At 45.5% G+C, this 25,532-nt stretch overlaps 1 protein-coding gene across 2 annotated transcripts in view; it reads left to right on the plus strand.

Moving 5' to 3' along the window:
• Positions 1-22,809, plus strand: part of Zfat (zinc finger and AT-hook domain containing) — a 171,155-nt gene extending 148,346 nt beyond the window's left edge. The window contains exons 14-16 of one of the 2 annotated variants that reach the window (XM_075960878.1): positions 2,523-2,649; positions 5,170-5,300; positions 21,954-22,809. In XM_075960878.1, the coding sequence (XP_075816993.1) occupies positions 2,523-2,649; positions 5,170-5,300; positions 21,954-22,193 (498 nt within the window). In that variant the 3' untranslated portion in view covers positions 22,194-22,809. The remainder of the gene's footprint in view (positions 1-2,522; positions 2,650-5,169; positions 5,301-21,953) is intronic. The other variant, XM_075960877.1, reaches the window with a different exon arrangement.
• Positions 22,810-25,532: the final 2,723 nt, after the last annotated feature.

The following is a 25,532-nucleotide window of genomic DNA, read 5'->3' on the forward strand; positions in this document are numbered from 1 at the left end:
AACTTGGGGAAGAATGGAATGATCACCTTCATAGATGCAAAAAGGCTTTCAGCAGAAAGCATTGTTCACCTGTTATACAACTTCAGTAGAGCTTTGTGGGTGCTCCTTAAGATGACAAAAATGTATGTGTCTTGGCCATAAGCCAGTGTCTTATTTCATTTGGAAATACTAGAGGGTTTCCACTAAAGTCAGAAACAAGTAACTATGGAAACAGTGTATTGCTGGATACCTTAAGGCCAGAGACAAAGAACTGATGAGTGCTACAATCTGGTGGACTATGCTTAATCTCTGAAACTATTTCCTGTGCGTGTTATAATTGAGCAAGTGTGGGAACATTCTGTGTATAAAGGGAACTGTGATTTTACTCTTGGAAGAAGATGTTACAATAAGCAGAGGCCAAAGCTAGATGGAGCCTTAGTGCCAACTTCAAGTCAAAGAATCACTAGGAATTCATGGGGCTTACTGTTGTTATTATCGTCATCTATATGATGAAAATCCCTAATTAAAACAAAAACTCAGAATCCTCAATGCTGTAAATTCTAAAAGCTTGTGATATCAGTATACCACCCACATGTGGAAAATTCCACATCTAGCCTCATTTGGAATACTTGTGGAGAAAACAATGGTTCTCATTTGCTTCAAAGCCATCAGGGGTAGAGCCACAGCAAGATGGCACAGTGTGTAATTCATGCTCTGTATAAGCCTGGGGGTTTGAGTTTGATCCCTGGAACCCAGACAAAAATGGAAGGAAAGAACCAACTTTGCTAAATTGTCCTCTGACCTCAAAATGTACACTGTGGCCTTCACATGTACACACACTCACACACAAATCCAAGAGCATGTCATGGAGGATGTAGGACCATAGATGGCACAACTGATCATGAGTTGATAATTGTTTAAATCAGGCGATTGAGTGACAGGTTTGAGATGACAAGACACATATGTTTTTGTCGTCCTACAATACCGCTCTCTTTACTTCTATATGTGTTTGAAACTTTATAAATTAAGACTAAAAAGGGTGAAGTTTGAAGAGACAGAATTTGAACTTGTCTCTGTGTCTATGGCATTTGCCCTTGAGCCGCTGTTGACTGTTGTAGCCTTAGTGTTCTCGCCATACAGTAGGCTGGTAGACTGAAAAGCTGACGGAGGGAACACCATGTACAATGCTGGAGCTCGTGTGGCAGATAAGCCCTTTGTGGTGGTGTTGGTGACGGCATCCTCAGTGTCCCATCACCATAGGTGGTGCCATCATTATACTCCTCAACTCCTAAGTTCACACTACAGAAATTGTTGTCTAAAGAAACAGATGTTGGAATACTGACTCCTGACAGGAAATCCCCCCATCTCAGTCAGTACTTTCAGCAAGTTTTAGAACTATTAGCAGAGCTATGGCCTTCATGAAATAGTACACACAAAAATATGCCTTTGCCTCCAAGTTAGACAGTTAAGCAGTGAGGAAGTTGGGCACAGTGCGACCACCAGTAGAACAGCAAACACACTGACTTCCTGGCAGTTTGAGTTGTCACTTAGAAGAGGCGTTACTGAATGTCATTGTTACCCGTGTTCCCCAGAAGAACAGCTCTTTCACAAGCTAAAGCCCCTGGGTCCATAGTTGACTGATATACTCCTTAGTGCAACTCAAAAGGGGAAATGTTCTTTTTATTAATTTCTACATTCATTGGCTATTACTTGCCTTCGTGTCAGGCAAGTATAATCTGAGTTTGGCCAGTTGGCTGTGGAAGGACAATTGTTACTCTGAAACTCTGTGTCAGTGGCTGATGGATATTGATAGAATATAATGTTGACTATTCTATAAATTTTGTCCAAAAACCACCTTTTGTTCTTTATTGGTGAGATTCATGGTCCACACCTTATGGTATTGGCTGTGTTCCTTCTCAGAAAGAGATCTTTATTCTCATTCTGTGACTGTATGCTTTCTCTGTTTCTCCCCTTGAGGTAGAAGATATCTTTGAACATCACTTCAGCCCCTCCTCCCCTCACATAGCCTGATATTGCAGAATATACCCCTCTACATTCTATGTGTAATAAATTGATGGTCATGTCAATAACTATGGTTTGGTGGGTAGGACCTGTGCGTACTTTACATGCTAAGGAACAATTCGTTTTCTCCCTACTTTCTCCCATGGCTGTTCCTTTGCCTCTGGTAGCTGCATGGCCAGAGACCTCAGTGTAAGGGACAGATAAAAGACAGTGTTAGGAGCAGTGGGAGGAGCCTGTAGAAGCATATATTCACTTATGTTCATTATGAACAGTATGTTTCATTTTGTATCATGAGTATGGGGAGAAACAAGCTTCCACTCAAGTAGCCTTATGACATCTTGACCCTCGAGAGAAAATGTTTTCTCTGGGAAAGGCATTTGTCGGAGCAGATGGCTTTTCGGGAGAGCTATGCCAGTGACGTTTGAAGCGCTGTTCTCCTGTATGTGTTTATCTCATTCTGGAATTTGGGGGTTGCTGTTAATCTTTTGGAGGGATGCTGAGACGATGACGTTTTTCTTTAGCCAGCAACAGAGATTCCTGAGGAGCCCTCCACCCAATACCTCTACATCACCGAAGCTGAAGAAGATGTTCAGGGGACACAGGCAGCAGTGGCCGCACTTCAAGACCTGAGATACACCTCTGAGAGTGGTGAGGGTGCCCCGACTTCCTTTCTCACTCAGTGCTGCTCTTTCCATAGCAAACAAACCAGGATGTCTGTCTGTAAATTCTTCAGAATGAACCCAGCCATGGTGGGACCCGTGTGGATCACACTTATTTCCAAAGCAGTTTTCTGTGGGGACAACCTTGACATTCTTACTTAAAGGTGGATATACTTATATCCACTGTATATAGTGATGAGAGTCCTCCATTTAGGTAGCAGAGTTGGAGTCTGGGTCTCCTGACTTTCCTCGGGCAGTTCCTACCACTGCCTCATGTTTCCTCATGGCCCTCTATTCCATGGGCATTATCCCAGGGTCCAGAGTGTCCAGGCAGGTGATAACAGTGGGTGACTGGAATGTGATATACTGGTAGGTCACCCTAGGAGGACCAATATATATCTGTATGCTCAGGATCACTCATCTGTCTCCATTCTTCCCAGAAAGCCAGAACATATTTTTAAATCAAATGATAATTTTGAATTTTTTGATCAGTTTACAAACTGGACACTGACCTTGGAAGCCGTTTTCCCAAAACTCTGGGAATGTCAGCACACATGCATCTCAGAGACTGAATCAAGCAAGCAGGATTAATGGGAAAGTACTGACAACAAGTGGTAATGGGAGATACGAGGAGAAAACTGCTCCTGTCCTGACTTGAAATCCTTCATTTCCAGTCTTAAGAAAGCTTCATCCAAACTCCCATGGGCATCCATTTCCAAACAGTTAACTGCTGGCATGCTAGAGGGAACCAGGGCCACACGTCTAGAGTCAAGGCCATGCCGTGAGGCAAGACTCCAGCACTGAATCCCTATTTGAATTTGGGTTTCTGTTTCAGTGGTCAGTGATGTCTTTATCTCCCATGAGCATATACCCAGTTGTCCACCAGTGTGTTCCACGGAGGGTCCATGAGCACATGCCTACTTGCCCGCCAGTGTCTTTCTTTGGAGAGTCCATGAGCGTGTCCCCATTTCCCCACTAGTGTTTATTTCCTTAAAGAGTCCATGAGCGCATGCCCATGTGCCCACCAGTGTCTTCCCACGGAACTTCAGATACTGTTCCATCTTTGTCACTGGACAGATTAGACTTCTCACTTTACCTCCTGGCTGCCTAGTTGTCTTGCTTATTTGCCCCTAGGCTGTGTTGTCCTGGCTAGATTCTGCGGGTATCTGCAGAGGCTGCGTTTCTCACTTGTGCTCCATTTTAGCCTGGGTGCAGTCCTCTCGTGGAACTCTTTTTGCCTAGCTCACCCCCACCTTCAACCCCTAGATCGCTTGCCATCTATTAGAATCCCACCAAACTTATCTTTACTGTACCCTAACTGCCCTGCAATACCATGTGTTATGATGGTTTACTTACACATGGGTCTCAGCAGCCTGTCAGCCCAGGAAGGATGAGTAGGGGGGTGGGATTATACTTCATCTGCATTCCCAGTGGGAACCACAGCTCCTGGCTGACTAATAGTTGGGCTGGATAATGATCAGGGAGGGAGTGGAGGAGGAATTAAAATCTAACCTCAGTGATTCACCAAAGTAAACATTTTAGTCTTTGGAATTCAGAGTGTTAGCTGCAAGGCACATCTGAGTCATCTCGAGGTACAGGTGTATTGTGGGAAAGGGGGAATACTCTTGGTATATTGTGAATCTATGTAGATCACTCCCTCCATCTCAGGTCATGTTGTACCTACTACACTGATCATGGCAAAGTCTCTTTCTCCAGTCTCTTATTGGTTGATTCATGTTGGCTTATAGCCTGCAAAAAGCTTGCCTATGAGGGTGTAAACATTGGCCAAGACTTCATGACATGATGAAGCACAGAGACCAAACAGTAATTTCCATTGTCATGAATTAGTGATCTGGGTGACAGTGTGCTCAGGAGGATTACAGACAGGCAGCAGATGGTGAGAGAGAGCAGGAAGGGTGTGCCAAGCTGCTGCCCTGATGGGGTGGCCCCTGTCTTCTGACAAGATTAAAATGAAAGCAGGCTTCACTTGGCTTGTACTTCACAAGCTCACTGGCTGGATAAGTAAGACATTCTTGGGTGTTCTGCCTGCCACTTGGCATGCTTTCTCTGCACATCTACGTGCCCTCAGGAGAGACCTTCTGCATTTGAACATGTCAGCTGGTAACGGAAGGGCAGTTTGTGTAACCACATCAAGATTCAGTTCATCTGGGCTTTAGTTCCATGTTTGTGACGCCATCACATTGATGACCTGAGGCAAATCTCTGCTTTTTGTGCCCACGTGACTTATACATCAAAGAAAACAACGAGTATCATATCATCGTGCCATTGCTTATGGTTCCAGGCAGGCCTTGAGAGGTTCTTATAGAAAATGTTTAATAAATTAAAAGATACCAAACAAGTTATTTCTCTTCTCTGAGTAAGTGATTTCTGAGAACCCATGAACTATTTGGAGTAGGTGTCACTCCATAGTCTTCACTAGGACCCAGTTTGCGTTGAATGCTATTCAGTGCCGAGAGCTTATTGATGTCCTGTTACTTCTTTCCCATAGGCGATCGACTTGACCCTACAGCTGTGAACATTCTGCAGCAGATTATTGAGCTGGGTTCGGAGACCCACGATGCCACTGCTGTGGCCTCAGTGGTTGCTATGGCGCCTGGGACAGTAACTGTTGTGAAACAGGTGAGGTTCCTCTGCCCAGATTATTTGTCTCCTCAAGCCACTGCCCGTCTTCCCTGTTTTGTTTTCAGAACTTTTTGCCTTGCCTAGCGGAGAATTTGAAATGAAATTGGTCTTGTCTCCATGGATTATTATGGGGCTGTTTTTCAGTGACTCTGTTTGTGCAGATGTATTGGAGAAAGGTTAGTATATTTTAGAAACACTGAGGAGACTCTCAATTTTTTTAAGGGAATCATAGAATGCAAATAAGCATAATGAGACTCTACCAGGAAGGAAACTAGTAAACTAGTAGGAAGTGTGGGGATAGCCAGAGATGCCCAGGAGTATTTCCTCACGGACTGTCCTTTTTTTTTTTTCTTGAAACAAGTATATTTATTAATATGACCAGTAATCATTTCATTTGTTTTTTCTGCTCTTCATCTTTCTTCCTCTCTGTTATATTTATCCAATCTAGTCAGTTATTTTTATAAGATCTTGAACAATAGTATAATTATCATTTTTCTTTTTTTTTCTTTTTTTTATTAATTTATTTATTAAAGATTTCTGTCTCTTCCCCGCCACCGCCTCCCATTTCCCTCCCCCTCCCCCAATTAAGTCTCCCCCCAGCCCGAAAAGCAATCAGGGTTCCCTGTCCTGTGGGAAGTCCAAGAACCCCCACCTCCATCCAGGTCTAGTAAGTTGAGCATCCAAACTGCCTAGGCTCCCTCAAAGCCAGACTACTGACAACTCAAGAACAACGGCAATGGGTTTCTGATCCTACTGCATGGACTGTCCTTTTAAAAGAAACGTCATGGCTTTAGATTCATATAGGAGAGGAAGAAAATGATGAGTTTGGGAAGAAACATGTTTCTACCAAGTTGTCAGTGCTTGATTCACTTCCTCCTCTGACATCAGTAGTCTTCAGCAGTCTGTTAGGATATACCACATGTGATAATCCGAGTTTCATTTGTTTACTCATACCTGTCTCTTTAGTACCTGCTTCAGGTTTTAAAAAGGTTAAACTATGCTGTGGGACAATGGTCTTGTCAGTTGTATTTTAATGAAATGCTGATTGGCCAGTAGCCAGGCAGGAAATATAGGCAGGGTGACCAGGCAGGAAGTAGAAGTGGAGCAAGGGGAACAGGAGAATTCTGGGAAGAGGAAAAAGTCAGTCTGCAGTCGTCACCCAGACAGACACAGAGCAAGCAAGATGTGACTGCCTTGCAAAAAAGGTGCCAAGCCATGTGGCTAATGCAGACAAAAATTATGGGCTAATTTAAGTTATAAGAGTTAATAAGAAGCCTGATATACTGGGCCAATCATTTTATAGTTAATGTAGACCTCTGTGTGATTTCTTTGGGACTTAATGACTGTGGGAACTGGGCAGGACAGAAATCTCAGTCAACAAAACTAGTTCACACAGCTATTTTAAAGGCAGAAAACAAAGCCAGTAAGCACACCAGAACCAGGAAACTATATACTTCAAGTTCATGAAGACAGTTTAAATATAGATTATAAAGGTTTGCATGGATATGTGTTCTTTTATCAGTCACTTGGTATTTATTGAGTACTTGCTGTTGTCAGTGAGTTTTGTGGTGCTGGAGTTCCAGGAAGGAACCAGTGCCTGCCATCGAGGTGTCTATTCTCCGTGGAAAGAAATTAGGCAGGAATGAAGTGGTATGCTATGGGGAATGCGAAATGGTGAACAAACAGAGCCGATGTTCACAGCATGGGGCTGAAGGCTCTTGGGACAAAGGGTTGTTGGGGGAAGATGTCTCTGAAATTTCAGGAGAAACTTAAAAGACTAGTGATAGCCAAGCTTTACTGTGAAGTTAGTACTGAGAAATAAGAATGAAACATGAGACATTTAACTTCAAGGGGAAAAAAAATAAGTTTTCTTGCATGAGCAAAGACAGTTCTTAGACTGGCTCTCCTGAATCATATGTCCTGGCTACCCACCTTTGAAGTTAAGATCTCACTCTTGTTTTCTCGACTACTCAATGGTTTCTCAGTGTATGAGGCAAAGCATGAAAAGTTCCCGCCATGAAAATCTCTGGGACAATAGGAACTTTTGGTTTAACATGGATTTCTCCATCCTTAGACAAGACTTGCCCTGTAGTGGAATATTTGAATTGAGTGTCTAAAACTCTTACTCCACAGTGAAGTTTCCCTCCAGGCCTTGGACAGAAGTTGAATACCAGAAAGACATCAGATGCTGAAGCCTGCAGCATCAGCCTTCTTACTTGGCGTTTGCTAGGTTGCAGACTCCAGGTTGTCTTCCTTATCTTCTGGTACTCCTCACTTGTGTCCTGAGATGTGGAATCTTTGGAATCTTGAAAAAGATCTGGTACTTACTGGAACAGGGTCTGACTAGGGCAGGAGTGGGAGGGCTTTGCTTGGTTCACACATGTGAATGTTAGAGAATTCAGAAGGTGTAACTTATCGTCTTCTGTATATTGTTTTAATGAAGGATATTGATTGGCTGCTACTCAGGGATATAGTTTATTGAGTGTCACAGTCAGTGCTGCCATACGTGAAGTTGTGAGCTTCTCTCCATCAGACTGGCAATACCACAGAGCACAAGGCAGATCAGCATCAGTGCGACCTGTGTAAGCAGGTACAGATGTTCACAGGAGGAGACAGTGGTACCCCTGAGGGAGCCTTCTTTCGTACTTCAACCCAGAGCTGCAAGTAGAACTGTGAACCTAATCATGAGGGACTCCATTTGGAAATGTTCTCAAGTGTGTGTGTGTAGCACAGTCATCATCTCGTGTGCCTGCCTGAGCCTCCCTTTCAGTAACTGTAACACATAATGAATAGAAGAATAAAGAATAGGGGATGGATGGATGGATGGATGGTCAGATAGACATTAATCTGCCCACACCTGTACCAGAGAGACTGAAGTATCTCAAGCTCTTGCAGGTGAGGAACTGACATTTTCTCCGATTAAATTATCCCATCATTTACATTTAATCTGGTGGTTTTTATTGGGTGGGATTGATTATTTTTCTTTCAGGAAATTGCATGTGCTAATGAGACTGCCGAGCCGCTGATGGAGTCCTATAAACCCTGTTGGGAAGCAAGTTCTCTCCCTCTCCTCATGAGAGGAGCATAGGGCTTCAGTATTGACGACTTCCTCTTGCTGCAGTCCAAGCCAGTACACAAAGAAATTGCCCAATAACAACTGAGTATTTTTGCTTGAACTGTTGGTTTCATGTTTTGACTCTTCTGTCACTGGTTAATCAGTACTAAAGAGAAAAAGCAAGGATGTGTTGTAAAAGCACATGAGGAATTATAACAATGAATTTTAAATTACTGTTACATACCATAATTTTATGTATTTTAAAACAGAATTGTCTGTTTTATGTGCATATTCTATAGGACCCAAGTGAATTCCAGGTTATTTTTATTGATTCATTTTTTTTATATGTGTGTATGGTATATGTTGGTGTATGTATGTGTTTGTGTACATGGCTGTGCCCATGCATGTACCTGTGGAGGCTAGAGGTTGATCCTGTGTGTCCTCATCTGTCACTCTCCACCTGTTGAGAATGTGTCTCTCACTGAATCTGAATTCTATGCTTGGTTTGACTGGTTGAGCAGCTAGCCCCTAGGGTCCCCCGGGTCCCCCTCCCAGCACTGGGATGACAGGAATGCACTGCCATTTCCTGCTTGTTGTGTGGCACTTATAAGGTGATATTTATTGTGGCTCCTGGCTTCAAAGGTTTCACTCTGTGCTGTTTTAGCTGCATCACTTGGGCCAGAAGTGCATGGTGAAGCAACGTTGCTCACTTGGTGGCCCTTGAGACACAACACTAGAAAGAGGGGCTGGGGACCCAGATATTCCATTTCAGGACCTGCTTCCATGATCTTACTTCCTTCTGCAAGGCCCTGATTCCTGAAGGTTCTCCTTACCCCCTACCAGTGCCACCCTCCAGACAAAGTCTTCAAGGCGTGAGTCTTTGGAGACACTCTGAAGTATAGCAATAAGTAAAAGTGACGAATCCCCAGTTTTCAAGCTTGCTGAACCCACTGTCACCCTCCATCTGGACTATGTGTGCGAAGAGAAGCTGTTCTGCTGAGGGACTTCCAAGTGCAGACCCTGGCCTGAGAGTCTGGTGCCTTGGAAGATTCTTGCAAAGAGATTCCAGCCTGGATTCTTCCCCTGGCTCATGAAGCTGAGCATGACCAGGGACTGTAGTCAAATAATGGGCTGGGGCATATGGGAAAGGATTTAGATGCAGCTTCAAAGTCCATCTTTGTGACCATTTTAAGGAGAACGTTCTCTTCTGTTTTATTATAATTATGTATCAGGCAGCCTGGCCAGAGAATCCTACATGGTATAGAGGATATCTGCCAGCTGAAGTGCCTTAAAATGAGACATGGGGAGGCCTCTCCTCTTTCCTTGACCTCAGAACAAGCTAAGCAAGGTCCATTTTCTTTTCCTTTGTTGTCCCTTTAAGTGCAAATAACATGAAATAATGGAATTTGATGGTTTTGTTTGTGAAGGGCACTTTTTGACATATATTGGAAACAGTTTCCTCTGAGGGTCAAGGCAGTCAGGGGCTAGTGATGAAAGATAAGGTCCCAGCAGGCCTGGCCCCTCTTCCCTTCCTAGGCTGGGTTGACTTCATGTTGGTGTGCCGTGTGTGACACAGCTAACAGCTGCTTAGTCCTCTTGCACTGTGAACAGTACCTTGGCTTCTCAGGTGTCACTCACCATCCTGTTATGGCTTCTGTCATTGTTGTGGTTCATCTAAGGGATTCTTCATAGAAGGTTAAGGAAACATGCATATGTATATTTGTATGTTGTGTACATGTGTACTTGTGGACAGAGAACAATGCATGTCACAGGGACAGAGAGTAAACGGTTGTGGGCTCAGAGGATCTAATGCTAGACGCTAAGTATAGCCATAGGATTTCAGCAGCTGCCTCCAAGTCAAGTTTTTCTGTTATTGTTTAATCCCCCCAACTCTTCCATTTGCCTTATTGGCTTGGTTTGATATTTGAGACAGGGGTTCACTTCCTAGCCCTGACTGGTCCGGGACTCGTTCTGATCCTCCTGGCTTTCATTCTATTGGTGTCTTACATGTTCAGCTCTTCTGCTCCTTTGTAAGTAGAAAAATCTCAGTGACTTCTTACCCCCTCTTGCACCCATCATAGCCCCCTCTGTGACAGACTTCTCACCTCAGGTTCTGGTTTTTGTTGGTTGATCATCAGCTTTGGCTCCTGACGCAGGAACATTGTCATAAAATTGGCTTGCTCACAAACCCCTGCCAACTTTAGTTCTGTCAGGTCCCTAATATTCAAGCAGCTGCCTCTTCACAGAGCATTTGTTCTGCAGTTGTTGATCTGTGGCCTTCAGCATGGAGATGCAGGGACAGGTGAACACACTGCATTTTACCCCCCTTGCCACTTAGTGCCCCCTTTGTCCCCTGTAGACCCTCCTTAGCTCTCCCCAGCCTTTCAACCTTCTCCTTTTCTTCTTCCTAAATGAAATTTCTTTCAGAGACTTCTGCCCCTGGCATAATGGCTGATGGCTGATATTCCAAATGACTTCCTTTCAAAGCTCTTTTATTACTTGTTGAGCCCTCTCATGCCTTGGTAGATACTGAAAAGTCTGTTTCTTTGTGAAATCTTAGAAGTAAGAATGAGTTCCATGATACATCTCTGGACATATGAGACATGGTTCACAGAAATCAAATAAAGATTTGATTTGTTTCTTCGTTATGGTACCGGTCCCCACATATACCCACCCACCTTTAGAGCTGAGGATGCCAGTCCACTGAGGATTGCCTATTCCTTCCTTTTTCTAAGCCCCAGTTTTCCTACTGTTGTCCGCTACAAGCTGCAGAATCCCGCTTGAGTTTTGATACGATCATTTATTACAGTTTGCTTGATATCTCTATCCTGCTCCTCATCTTCTCTTCCCTTCTGTAGAACTGATTCCCACCTTGAGACTTGTGTATCAAATGTATCAAATGTCCTGACCTCTTTGTGGCAGTGGTCTTTCAGTATACCCTTAGTGGGCCTCTTAATCTACAAGGTGCTGTCCTCTAGAGCTGGAGAATGTGAGTGACCTTACTTCTTTGTTAGTAGGTGATATAGATTCTAAAGAAGGAAGCTCGATCAGTAAGGCCTAATCAGATCTATGATCCATAAGGCACAGAACATCTCCACTTAGTGACAGCCACCTGTACAATTTGATTCAAGGGGGCTGGGATTGTTTTAAGCTACTGCCTTTGTGTTAATCTCTTAGGCAGTATAGATGATGGGTACAGTCACCGAATAGTCAAATGAGAACCAAATACCCCATGCTAACATCAGACCTGGATGCAGTACTCTGTCATATAGGGCTAGGTCAGAGAATAGCCTGCATTTGTGGACTTTTTGCTTCTCCAGGAAGGGCTTTAGGCTGAAAGAGCCCTCAGTTTGCTCTCTGTTCCTATCCCCAAACTAAATAGGGAAAAGAAGAGTTGCAGTGACTACTCCCTTCAAAAAGACCCACCCTACAAGAAGCTCTCCTCCTTTTCTGGACAGTAGTGAAGTGTGGGAAGGCAGCAGGACCCTCTTCCCCTCCCAGTTCTTAGAGACTTTCTCTAAACCATAACCGAGTATGGTTTTGTGCATGCTTAGTTCTTATCACACTGAAGATCTATAAGGGTAGGTGGAGGTTTGGTCTCCTAGGTGTCCCTAGGCTGTCAAGCACCAGACTCAGGGCCAGATACATTTCACAGGCATCATGAATATTTGTGACCATGAATGTGAGCTCAGACCTAATGGTACTTAGCTAGAAGGCCTATAGTACCTTCACTGAGCAGTCTTAGCATCTCCAGGCAGGCTATGGGCTCTGTGCTGTGTGGAAAGCACAAAGCATACCTCTCACAAAGTCTGTGACATAGGTGTCAACCTAGGGTGTATCCTACACAACCATCTGTGTAGTAAACCTAGATGGGAGGTATAAAATGCCTGACTCGAACCTCAGGTCTGTCACTTCATAGCCCGTGACCTTGGACAGAGTACTTCTTATTGAACTTCAGTTTCCTTCTTTATAATATGTTAAAATAATAGAATCTCCCCAGTTGGGCCATTGAATAGATTATGCAAATGAAACATTTGGCCCTGTGCTAGCTAGTATATGTTAAGACTGCAGTATCTTAGCTCTTGGCACTATAGATATAGCATAACTCCTTAACTCTTTACTATTCGTACAGAGTCAACTGTGAATGTTTCTTTTTAGATGATTCTATTCAGCAGGCAGCAAGCATTATCTAGGCTCCATACTGGGAGTTTCAGATAAAATGATAAAAAAGATCCCTTTTCCCTTTTATCTTTTTTGGTACAAGATATTGAACCCCAACCTTGCCCAGGCTGGGCAAGTGTACTCTCATGGAACTACCTCTCCAGTCCCACCTCTTTCCTAGGAGAGCTTGTTGCATGGTTCATTCTGGAAGATAAACAGTTACATCACCTAAATTAACACATGCATGTGGGCTCCTGTACAATCTCATGCTGAGCCAATTTGAGTTATTTCTACAAAATCAGCCCTCCTTGAGAGAGGCCATTATAGAATAAATGTTTGTCTCTCTCAGAATGCATATGTTCCACTTTAACCCCAAATGTGATTGTGGCACTAGCAAGTAGGGCTTTGGGAAGAGACCAGGTCATAGAGATGGATCACTAATGAATGGGACAAATGCCAGTAAATGAGGCCCTGAAACTAGTTCACACTCCTGCACCCATAAAATTACATCAAGTCAGTGCTATGTGGGTCTAGGGTCCTCCCTAGATAGGCCCCAGCCATATTGGAACCTTGATATCAAATTTCATTGTCTGTTCTCTAAGAACAGACTGTTCATAAGCTGTTCATAAGCCACTTGGTCTAATATGCTTTGTTACAGCAGTCCAAGCTAATAAAGAGGTCGATTTGATATGACTGTGATGCTGAGGGGTGTAAACCAAAGTAAAAAGGAGTGGGTATGGGAATACGAGCAAGGAGGCACAGTGACCTGAGAGTCAGAGCATTTCTCTCAATAGCAATAGCCAAGAGGTGAGCCTGTGCATTTGGTTATTGGGAGCCAAAAATCAACTTTCTTGAGTTGCTCTTAGTCATGGCATTTTATCACAGCAATAGAAAAATAACTGATACACCTGCTGACAGAGAAGCATCTTCAAGGTTGTCAATCAAAAGTCACAGACAGCCTTGGCCAAGGCCTTGTTCCAGCCCCTACCCAGAAAATGGTGGGCATTGAGACAGGACAGAGTTTCAAAGACTCTGGGGTGATATTTAGGTGGGTAGGGTGGAGATCTTTTTACTTGAGGAATGTGCAGAGATGTAGGAAACCATTGCTAAGGGTTGCTATTAGAGGCAGAGACTTCCTGGACTCTGTGTATGGAAGAGGCCCTATGAGAGGAGCCTGGCTGTGATGTGCACTCTTGAATGTACTGAGCGGAAAGGACAGCAAAATGGCAGCTTTGGGAAGATTGTCTACATATGAGAAGATGATCAGATAACAAAAGCCACAAGCCTGCCCCCTTGACTGTGAGCCTGCTTTCAGTGGGGCCTTTGAGAGATCTCCTGTACTCTACTAGCACAGTTCAGTATTTATTGGGCACACACTGGGAAGCAGGGACCATGTACTCATCCTATAGAAAGGCATGTGCCAAGTGTGCAGGGTTGGTTCATGTGTTGGAAGCCTGTTTGAGGGATCAGACCAGGTGAGGCTCTTTCTCCTGAAGGAGTGGCACCCACCTCTCAGTAACTGTGTGTCCTGTTCTTCACTTCCTCTCTCTGAAACACCATGCTGCTCACCTCATTGCTTATAGTTTATAAGACATGGAGCTCCTTTTCTTTTTCCTCTGGCAAGTGATTGTTCAGAGCAGACTAAATGGGACTTAGAGTCCTAAAGCATAGAGAAGGGTGAGATGTCCAGTTAAGGAAACTTTTGTTTGCTCTGCAGTTAAGTTGATCTGTTCAATATGAAAACAGTCCTTATCTTGTGAGTCAGAGGCCAGGAAGAAGCCTGCTTACCTTGTTTCTCTTCCTTTCAGCAAACTCTTTCTCAAAAGACAATTGGCCCTTCCCCTTCTGATTGGGTCAGGAAACCCGAGTAGACAAGCTTATGTAAGCACATGGCACACTCTGCATCAGAGCTGCCTGCCCTGTGCTTCACAGACAGGGTGCAATTGTGCTTCTGTGCTCTCCATGAGGTCCAGCATCTCAGACCTTGGAGGTTGCTGTAGCGACTGGGAACAGATGTTAGTGAGCAGCTGGGCCAACTTGTCTTGGGAGTATGTCTGAGATGTGTGTTCCCAGAAAAGAGAACTACCAGCTGCCTGCATACAGTTGAGAAAAATGGCAAGCAGAGGAGGTGATGTGCCATCTCTTCCCTGAACTATGGTTGCCTGGTACAGGCTGAGTCATGACCTTCCCCCCATCCTTGCATCCCTTCCCTTTTAAAAGGCTTTCAATCTTCAGTGACGCCTGGGATGGCTTCTTCCTGCCTGTGAATATTTTTGGTATTTCTACACGTTTCCTGCAGATAGCATCATCCCATTTTGGTCTTGTATATAAATATATAGTTCTAGAGTTAGAAATTTATGATATTTTCCCCACAAAGCCCATTCACACATCCTTTCTTTTGCCTTGATAAGTCTGGGTATTGCGTTTATAATTCCTCTGTTTCCAATGTATGGGACTCCACTCCTAAGCCAGGTTGTGACAGGGAATGTGCCGGCTGTGACTCCCTTGAAACATACCTGCTTTTCTTCTGAGAGTACAGGGGAAGCAATGACATGGTGATGGAGTATGCCCCTTCCCACAGTCAAACTGTGAATAACTGCAGGCTTCCTTCTCATTCTCACTGTTTGGTTATGTTGGGTTCTGTCTGGGAAATAGCTCTGGCTGTCCTGGGAGTCGGGGTGTTTCAGAGGGTAAGGACCTTAGAAGAGGTGTCTCCTGTGCCTGGTCTCATTAATGGCCCTGCCCGTGATGAGGGCTCATTATGCTGTCGATTGTCTTGAGCATGCTCAGTCCTCCTGCTGACCCTCTCAGTCCTGCGACCATCTCCCTATCACAGAATTGCCAGCAGGTCTTGAGAGCCAGTCCTGAGCAAAAGGAGTGCCAGAGAGAAGAGAGTAAGTCGTGACCTTGTTCCTTTGCTGGAGGAACATGGGTGCCGTGGGTGCCTTCCTTATCGTGGACACGAGTGCTATCTAGAGAAAGCTGTTCTCCAAGGCACGTCTTAATAAAAAGGAACCTGGCTTAGGTTATCTAAGATGGATTTGAAGTGTGAAGGATACCTGAAGTTGTGATTTCCTGGTAATGGCAGCAACAGTAACAGAGATGATGATAGATGTCTGTCCCTTGAAAGGCATAAACGAGGGTTCCTATCCTGACAAGACCCTCCAACTACGATCCTTGAAGTGAAACCACTTGTCTGCTTGCAGCAGCCAGGGCCCTCAGACTTGGGCACGCAGGCAGCATGTACTATAGGGTGCTGTGGTTATGTTTTGTTCAGATGTCAACAAGGTACGTGTTAAGGCCATTATCATATACTTTGGCCTTTCCACTCTGTCCTCCTGGTTTCTTTCGTTGCTGGCCAGCTGAGGACTTTCATCTTCCTGTAACCATTATTTATTTCTGTGCTGTGCTGGATCCAACTTTCCCTGTCCGAAGCCTGGCATTTCCAATGCCTCATCGGAACTGAGCTCAAACGTGTTTTAGTAGACGGTTGATGAGGATGTGGCCGTGAGCCCCCGGCACAGGTGTGTGGGCAGCTGGTGCCTGGGAGTTATTTGCACAGTGTTCTGAGAGCTCTGGGTAAAGGCGTGCTGCAGATGTGGCCTTTTATTGTGTTCCCGATGGCTTTAGAGAGTGCTCCTTTCCATGCCGGCTAGTAAGGGCATTTTCTCCTTTCTTCACCACCACCTCTGTGGGACTCAGCTGCGAGCCACAGCTTTTTCTTCCCTTAATTATCTTTGTTTGTCATATTTCTGTGTCCTTGGCTGTGTCTCTGGGTTGTTTTGGTGTCTTGGGAGGCGGTGGATGGTGCAGTTTCCAACAGAAGGACATGTGCTCAGGTTGAGACTCAGAATACATGTGCGCGGGGTGGGGGGTGGGCAGCGCTGTGAGCTGAAGGTCAAGAGCTGCCTTGAGGAAGAAGTACTCTGCAGGCTTCCTATGGACCACCTCTTTTCTGTGGTTTTTCTATTGGGCAAGGTGACTCCTCACATTTCTCCCCTGGCCAGTGTTAGGTGCCGAGGATGCAGGTGGAATGTGCTCAGTCCAGAAGACTGTGCTGTTAGAGGATACTCCTGGTCCCTGTTGTATGACCTTGAGTCTTGAAACACCCTGGCAGAAGAGACTCTCAATGTATTCTTATTAAAGAGACATTAAAATGAGATTGTGCTTCAGTCTAGCCCAAGAAACTGATAGGAGACTCAGGAGGAGGCTATGGCATGGTCCCAACACATTGCTGCCCACTTGGCTCAGTCCTGTGTTATTGTAAGTACCTGAAGCGCTGTGTTCACTAGAAGCACAGGGAGCTGGATGCAGCCTTATCCTGCACTGGATCATCATCTGTGACTGTAGAAGGTAGGGTCCCGCAGGCAGCTGCTCATCTTCCCTGAGTGCCACACCCTCCTAGGCGTGGTGCTGAGCACCTTAGGGTGCTTCTCAATAAATAGGACAAATGCTGCTGTGTATTTAAGCCAGGATTTGCACAGCAAGGATCGCCAAGCTCACCAGACGCTACAGGTCTACAGGGAGAACTTGGAGGTGGATTATAACACAAAACCCATTCAGGGCCACGGAGGCCTGAGTGAGTGACTCAGGCTGCTTCTTCCTTGAGGACCTGTGAGCAAGAGAGATTTCTAGGACTTTTCTTAAAAACATGTAAACTTGTGGGAATGGGTTGAAAGTGGGGAAAGGAGCTGAAGAAGGGGCAAGAAGAAGGGGCAAGAAGAAGAAGAAGAGACAGATGAGTGAGGAATACAGAAATAGACAGTGAGGTGATGGGAAAGGTGATGACATGGCATCCTATAAAATCCCCATCCATGCTGCAGAGTGGACCATGAGATGAAGGTAAAGAGACAGGGAAGCTGCTCTCCAACATCAATAGAACTGCCAAGTGTGGGTCATTAGCTGGCTTCAGTCCTGAGCCTAGAACACTTAAAACAGAACACAGGACCTGACTTAGCAATCTGTGGAGTCCCGTGGGCTAAGGTTTTCTATTAAGCTATCTATGCTGCTAATAATTTAGCTGCAAGATATGTTAGATACAGCATTTGAGGAAAATGGAGTATCCATCTCAGGGGGTAATGACACTGTGAAAACCATGTTATTTCTGCTGCGGAGAACAATTTTAAGCCTGTTCTAATAGATTAAGCTGCTGGAGTGATCATTTTGAACAAAGAGAATGGTTAGAGCTGTACAGCCAACCTCTGTCTGCCTCGGAAGGCTAAGGAGCAATAATTCTATCAGTCTGCAACATGTGATACCCTTAGTCACTGCCATGCTGCGCCAGCCAAGGAAGAAAGAGCTCAAGGACTCATTCATATGGATTAGGCCCAGCTTTTGCTACTTGTGAACTGCCCAGCTGTACCCCTAGGAGCTTCATGATCACATTTGTGAAGAGGGAACAAATACTGTGTATGAGCCATCAGGGTGGAGCTTGGGCGAGTATTCAGTAAACTGCAGACACCTGTTAACTTCTTCGGGAGCAAGTCAAGAGGTGCATGGCTTGCAGACATGGCAGAAAAGCCATGAGATCCTTTTTTTTAAAGCAGTCCCTTTCTCCTAGCTCATTATGGAGCTCCTAAGTGTGGGGAGCAGGTGCACCAGCAGGCAGTAGGGAGCCCCATGTTAGCTTTAACCAACATATGTATGCTAACCAAACAATGTCTGTGCTAGGACTTGAGTAAAATGCAGGGTTAGCGTCTTCTATTGCCTTTTCTGGTGACTTCATCCAACCAAATGTGATGTCCCGTGCTTGAGAATCAGTGGATGAATATAGGACTGGTTTTGCTGGACAAAACCAGCCTGGGGCTGGAAACTGAAGAAAATAAACAAATGGAGAAAGAGTTCTCTTAAGTGGATTTTAACCTTCTAAAAAGTAGCAGATAAAATATATGTCAATGTTCAGATTGTAAGAGAGCACGTTTAGATGGGGTGAGGCTTGACTTCAGCAGCCTCTGCCTTGCTTTGTGAAATAAAGACTCAGTCTATGAGTGGATGGCTAAGGCCCTTAAATCTTAAGAGCTCATCTGCCCCTCTCTCCAGCCTTCACTCTACCTTGCTGTGTATAACCCTGCATATCACCTGATCTCGCTGTGTCCTTCCCGTCCTACTCGTCACATGGTTCTATCACACTTACCTGAGCATGCTGTCATTTTTGTATATGTACAGTCCTGAGGACCTTAATGTTTATCACCCAGCCCTTCTTCCTTCCTCTGTGTTTCCCAACAAGGTAAGGGAAAAGATCTGTAGCATGTTCCCTCCCCTTTCCAAAGCTCCCATCAGGTACTGCCTTTCAACGTGAAAGACGGCAGTGTTTACCTCTGCAGTCTTGCTTCCTGGTGCATCTTCCAAGGTAAACAAAATGGAAATAAACAGTAAAACAAGGGGAATAAATGTTTTGGTTTATTTGAATAAATACAAATAAAGAAATGAGCTAGTTTTCCCTCAGGATAGCTTTGCAGTTTTGAAATTCTTTCAGTCCCAGGCTCCTGCTAGTATCTAACATCAGAATACCCAGATTCCTCCCACAGATGTCTTTTCCTCCCGAGTCTTCATGAACTGAACCTGCCATACTTGTTCCTCCTCATGCAACTTCAATAATTAAGGGGCTGAGGTGAGACCCTCCAAGCTGGAGAGTCATGAATGGGCAGGTCAGGGGGTAGGAAGCCGCAGTCATGCTGTCAGTTACAAGACAGAAGGAGAGTCTGAAGTGTCGTGAGTGGGAGTCTGTGTGGCTGCCTTAGCTAGATCCCCTCAACTCATCGGTGTCATTTTCCCTTTCCCAATCTTCCTGGAACCCACCCTACACCTGCACGGGACCTAGAAGTCATCTATGGTGTGGTCATGATTTATTTTGTGCCGCCACTGTCTCATCTCCTTGTGTTGCTATCTTTTCACACATCACAGCACCTGGGGCCCAGTTGGACATTTACTATGCGCTATGCATTGACCTTGGATTTTGGAAAGTAGTTGTGACAAGACAGACACTGTCCCTACCCTCCCATGGTTTATGGTCTACTAGTAACTATAAAAATAACAGGTTTTATCAAATGATAGACAATCAGTATCTTTGATCAGAAGCTATCTAAGAAAATGTTTGGATGGATGGATGGATGGATGGATGGATGGATGGATGGATGGATTATTCAGAAGACAGTAGTAGGTAGTACCCCCTTTGCAAACAGTTGCCTTTTCTGTCTGTATGACCAAACTCTTAAACTGCTAAGTTACCACTGGGTACTCCGCTGAGGTTTTGGTTACTGGCTCCATCCCTGCAGCGCACAATGCCTGTCTGTGCTCTATGCGCTACCATACAGTTCAAGAGCTTCGGGCAAGGGGCTAGAGGTTGAAACACACAAAGACACACAGAGACAGAGACACAGACCTCTAGTCACTGGTAAGAAGCCCCTTATTCAGTAACACCACAGAGGCTTATATACCCAACAGTCAGGTAGGCCAACAGGTGAAAACCTCATCCTCTGATCCTCAAGGTCAAGGCAACATGTGCTCGTGAAGCAGAGCTGGCAAACAACTTTGACACAGCTTTCAGTAACTCAAATCAGAAGGAAAGTAAAGATCTCTAGCAGGGAAGAGCAGCTGGAGGCCAGGACTTCAAATGGTCCCAACACGTCCCCTCCTCAGGTTTTTGAGAGCCAAGCCATAAGCTCATGGCCTGGTCTGGAGGAGTGTTTGACCAAGAACTGCATTCAACCGTGCCAACTCCAGGAAGTTGGCATTTTTACTTAGCGTTTTGTTTCTACTTAAAGGACTGGCTGCTCAAGGGCTCGCTCTATGGTAGAGACTATTAAAGGAGTCATATCCATCTTTTGTTTTTATTTTTCTTTCCTTCTTTTTTCCCCAATTTTCTCAGGCCCTATGTAGAAATATGGCCCCATGTTGGAAGGTCAAAATGTACCAAGCTTTTTTCTTTTGGGCCACCAACCAGCTCCCAAATCAGGACACAAAGACTTATTATATTTGAATGCTTGGCCTAGCTTAAGCACATTTCTGGCTAGCTCTTTTAACTTAACCTGTTTCTCTTTATCTACCTCTTGCTTTGGGGCATTTTACTTTTCTTTCTTCTATACATCTTACTTTGATTGCTTCTCATGTCTGCTAGTGGGCTAGCGGCTGCCTGGCTGCTTGCCCTGGGAGGTGTGTCCCTCATTCTGTCCTCCTCTTCCTCTTGTTCTTCTTTTATTCTGTTTGAGCCTATAGTTCCCCTCCTGTTTATTCTATGCCAGCCAGCCTGCCTATCCTTTCTCTGCCCAGATATTGGCTGTTCAGATTTTTATTAGACTAATCAGGTGCCTTACACAGGGAAGATAAAAACAGATGCAACACATCTTTATGTCATTAAACAAATGCAGCATAAGCAAAAGTAACACACCTTTACATGGTTAGAGTAATATTCCTTAGAATAAACAAATGTAACACATCTTTACATAGTTAAAATAATATACTACAACACGTGATTCCCTCAGTGATCTCTTGAGATGGGCATGCTGTTCCCTCTTTCACTGAAAGGTAGGCCAAGGCTTGTAGAGGGTCTTGCCCAAACTTTCCAGAAGTGCTGGAGGTAACATTCACACCAGTTCAGTGCAGGGCAGGGCACATCCCCTGGTCACTCAGGTCCCACATCCGTTATGGGCCAGCAGCCCTGCCTATTTTGCAGTCCTTTCCTTATTTGCAGTTTAGGCTCTCAACTCTTCCTACATTTGTCTCCTGTTCCTCTTCTTAGGCTAAAGATGGTTGGTATTTCAAATTTCACACAGCCCAGAGCTGATAGTCAGGGACGTGATGTCTTAGTGTTGGTAAGAATTCGGCCTCACCTGGACTCTGCCATCTTAGAGCTACCAAGAAAGTCCTGCTGTAGGAACCAGCTGGTTCTCTCCTCTGTCGGTTTTCCCTGGTTACCCCTGCCCAACTCTGTGGCAGCATGTGTCTACTGGCAGGCCTCCTAACAATGGCCAGACATTCACACTCATGGGCAGCCCTTGGGACCTGTAGCATTCAAAGTGGGACTTCTAGAGTGGTAAAGACAGAGGAGCCAGGAAGAACCTAGCCACTTTATCAATATCAAATGGATGAGCTTTACATTTTTAGAAGCCCTCTACCCTATACTGGGTGCTTATACACTCAATAATCTCATGGCACCTTGTAACACCCATGCTTTAGTGACTCCACACCTTGTGGAGGTCAGAGGAGACTGCTTGACATCAGGATGGGAGTTTGGATTTGGGGTGTGGATCCTTCCATTTGTAACAAGGAAAAGACCCTGATCTTATCACTATATGTCATGGAATCTCATTCTTCTCTTCATGAAGTGGGCACGAGTCCATGCAGCATTGGTGAAAGTATAGCATGCAGCTCCCAGGCCACCTCTGTGGTCCTGACATCATTGGTGAACCTGTGCTATCTTTCTTTTTCCCTCCCAGGTCACCGATGAGGAGCCCAGTTCCAACCACACCGTCATGATCCAGGAGACCGTGCAGCAGGCCTCCGTGGAGCTGGCCGAGCAGCACCATCTGGTTGTGTCCTCTGATGACGTGGAGGGCATTGAGACAGTGACCGTGTACACACAAGGCGGGGAGGCCTCTGAGTTCATCGTGTATGTACAAGAGGCTGTTCCACCCATGGAGGAGCAGGTTGGGGAGCTGCCGGCCCCAGAACTCTAGAGGAACCTAGTCTCCTTTAGCAGCCTTGGCTTTGTGGGCACTGGGGACCCCCTAACCTGCCAGGCCCATGGAATGGCGCTGTCCTTGCCTTTCTTGTCTACTGGCCCAGATGGTATTCTCTCCACTGTCCTTTGATCAAGGCCAGTGCATCACCAGCAATACAGAACCCCAATCCTCCCAATCAGCACAGATCACAACCCTGGCCCAGCATCCTCTGTTTCTGGAAGACTTTTACATCAACTGTCCTGTCCTGCTCCTTTCTTGCTTCAGGACCCAGAGACTCCCATCCCATCAGCATCTTCTTTGATTACAAACCCAGCCCTTTGCCCACCCTCACCCTAGGTGCTCATTCCCCTCCGGGCCCACTGTGCTGTCTGTGAAAGGGAGACAGACACCACACAGCAAGTGGCCTTAGTCTTTTGAGTGAACCGCTGGGGAGGATGGGGAGGACCATCCAAGCATTCTCTACTGTGCACCATCCTCCTCAGTGCGGGAGCACGGGGAACAAATGAGTGACCCTATTTCTCTATCACAAGGGCCCAACTTGGAGTTCTTTTTGCTTTTTAAAATAAATACATTTTCTCTCTTCACCTCTCATTCAGGGAGGTGGGGAAATAAAAAAAATTGTGCCTTTTCCTCATTCTTAGGGGGTGGGTTGCACTTTCTGCACCCAAGGACCCTTTTCCCCGTGGAGCTTTGTTCAGGGGATGCAGACACAGACAATGGCACTTCCTGTTGGCATCCCCGTTACCGCTCACCTCACCCTGCAGGACCCTCTAGTATTTGTGGGTGGATACTTCAGCAGGAGGACAAGCAATATCTTGGCCCAGAGGAGATGGGGGAGTTCACTGGTCTCAGAGGAACAAAGGACCCTGTGTTTGTGTGAGTTGGTTAGAAGCAGTAGCCCGTGAGATGGTCATGGGACTTGCTGTAGGGTTATGGTGGGAGAGAGCGGCTAGGCTGACCCCTGTCACCCAGTGCACACTGGACAGTGGACAAAGAAAATGTTCACTTCAATCCAGAGAGGGGGTCCCTGCAAAGAGTAGGTGGGGAGGATTATCCATAAGCCAACTCCACAAGGCGGGTGAGAGGGAGGTTCCAGAAACCTTGGTTGGCAGGTGGCCATTCAATAGACCAGAGTCAGCCAGTGTTCCAGGGAGCCTCCTCTCCAAACGAGTGTCAGATTTATGGCCAGTGACCAAAGTGGAGGCAGAAAATCTGTCCCCAGTCTGGTCTTGTCGCCCTCACCCAAGTGTCCTCAGAAAGCTGTTAGAGTTCTCCAAGTTCAGTTACTTCTTGAATGAGAAGTATTGCCAAGTTCTATGATTATGGACAGATTCAAGTGGCGGCTGAACCTTGAGAGGCTTTGACCAAGGCAGAGACCTTGGCCCACACAGGAAGCATCCGTTGCTCTTTGTATTCCTAGGGATAAGATGAAGCTCATACATTGTACATTTCCTCCATGGAAAAGGTTTGATGGGGGGGTGGGGAGAGAGAGAGAGAGGTGTAATGGGGTCCTGGGGCATTCCATGCTTTAGGAAGTACCTCCTACACCCCCTACTTCAGGGCATTCTATGCTGAAGGAGCTACCCCCTACCCCAGGCAGACTTTCCACAGTGCTATCCCAGTAGAATCACTGAGGGCTTGGTGTTCCTGGCTGTCTGTATCCTTCTGGACATCCAGAATGGGGCAGAAGGGTTGATGCCTCACGGCTTCCTTCCTAGACTGATTCTGTCAGACAACTGGAACATTCCAGTTGTGATAAAATATGGCTTGTTCTTCACCCTTTGGACCTCCTCACCACCATGGCTATGTCAGATTTTTTTTTTTGCCCAACTTATATTTTATATCTGCTTAAGAAATAACTGTGGGGGCTGGGGAGATGGCTCGGCAGTTAGGAGCACTGACTGCTCTTCTAGAGGACCTGGGTTCAATTCCCCACCCACATGGCAGCTCACACCTGTCTGTAGCTCCAGTTCCAGGGCTTCTGACACCCTCACACAGACATACATGCAGGCAAAACACCAATGACCATTAAATAAAAATAAATTATTAAAAAAATGAATAACTGAGAAAGGCTAACTGTACCCTGCTTTTAGGTTTTCTTTTCTGTTAGGTGTTTGCTTGGCCAGATCTTGATGTGTTATGGGATTGTGTCTGCCCATTTCCTGTGATCCTGTAAGGCCAGACCATGGGTGCTTCCCTGATGCTCACCTGCGCCAGTAGCACAGCTGTGCTTTCTCTCAGCAGCAGCCCGGTGAGTTGGGGTCAGCTGTAGAATTTTAGTGCCAGGAAATGCTAGTACTGAGAAGGTACTGAGCCTTGATCTGCTTCGTGGAGGTAAGAAGGAGTTTGAGCAAGATCCAGTAGAAGAAAAGAAGCCCAGGGGCTGGGCTGCAGGAACACTATGGTACCCAGGCCTGGGCTGCAGGAAAGGTATAGTGTTGGGCAGGTCTAGAAGCCACTGTCTCTGTTTTCAGATGCTCTGTAACTCCTCTACTGTCATCTGCACTGCCTGTTTCTCTGCAGCCAGGACTTTTTCCAGGCTCACAAACGCAGGCATTCATCCTAGACAGGAACAGCCAATTTCCCTTTCCTGCAGGCATGTGACTTTGGTCGGGTAAGCCCTTTCACTCCCTTGGTGCTTGGGGTGGTGATCTAGCCAGTGTCATGAGGCAGGTACAGCTCCTGTTGCATACCAGCCTATGAGTTGCTAACTGTCCTAAGGTCAGTCTTCACCACGGATGGCATTGGGAAGGGTGGCTGTGCTTACCTGGTGTGCAGGCAAAGATGTCCATAAAATGAGAGCGTGAGAAATAGTCCCCAGCGAAGAGCTCCCAAATTGCTCATGTGGTCAGCCCCAAAGTCATATACATATAAGCAGTATTATATGAACTGAGCAGGTAGCATTTATATATTTAGGAGCACACACACACAGCAGCAACAACAACAACACAAACAAAGAAATGGGGACCATGAATTTGAGAGAGCAAGTGGGGTATACCTGGGAAAGGCTGGAGAGAAGAAAGGGAATGGGGAAATCATGTAATTATATTTTAATTTCAAAAAATGATTTTTAAGGAAAGAACAGCGGAAACCCACTGAGTGATGCCTGATAAGCTCATCAGGTGTTGGACAGAGGGCAGCCCTGCCCCTCGGGGTAGTGCTGAGCTGTGGACATGATGGACATGATCCTCCACCTGGCTGATGACTCGGAGCTGTGTTGATCTTCATTTCATGCTTTTGAGGTGACAGTGACTCATTTTTTAACCTGTATCTACAAGACTAATTTAGCAAATTAATTTTTCTTGTACTAGCTATTTAAAATTCATTAGCTTT

This window comes from Microtus pennsylvanicus, chromosome 2 (genome assembly GCF_037038515.1).
Source record: "Microtus pennsylvanicus isolate mMicPen1 chromosome 2, mMicPen1.hap1, whole genome shotgun sequence".
NCBI classification, from domain to species: Eukaryota; Metazoa; Chordata; class Mammalia; order Rodentia; family Cricetidae; genus Microtus; species Microtus pennsylvanicus.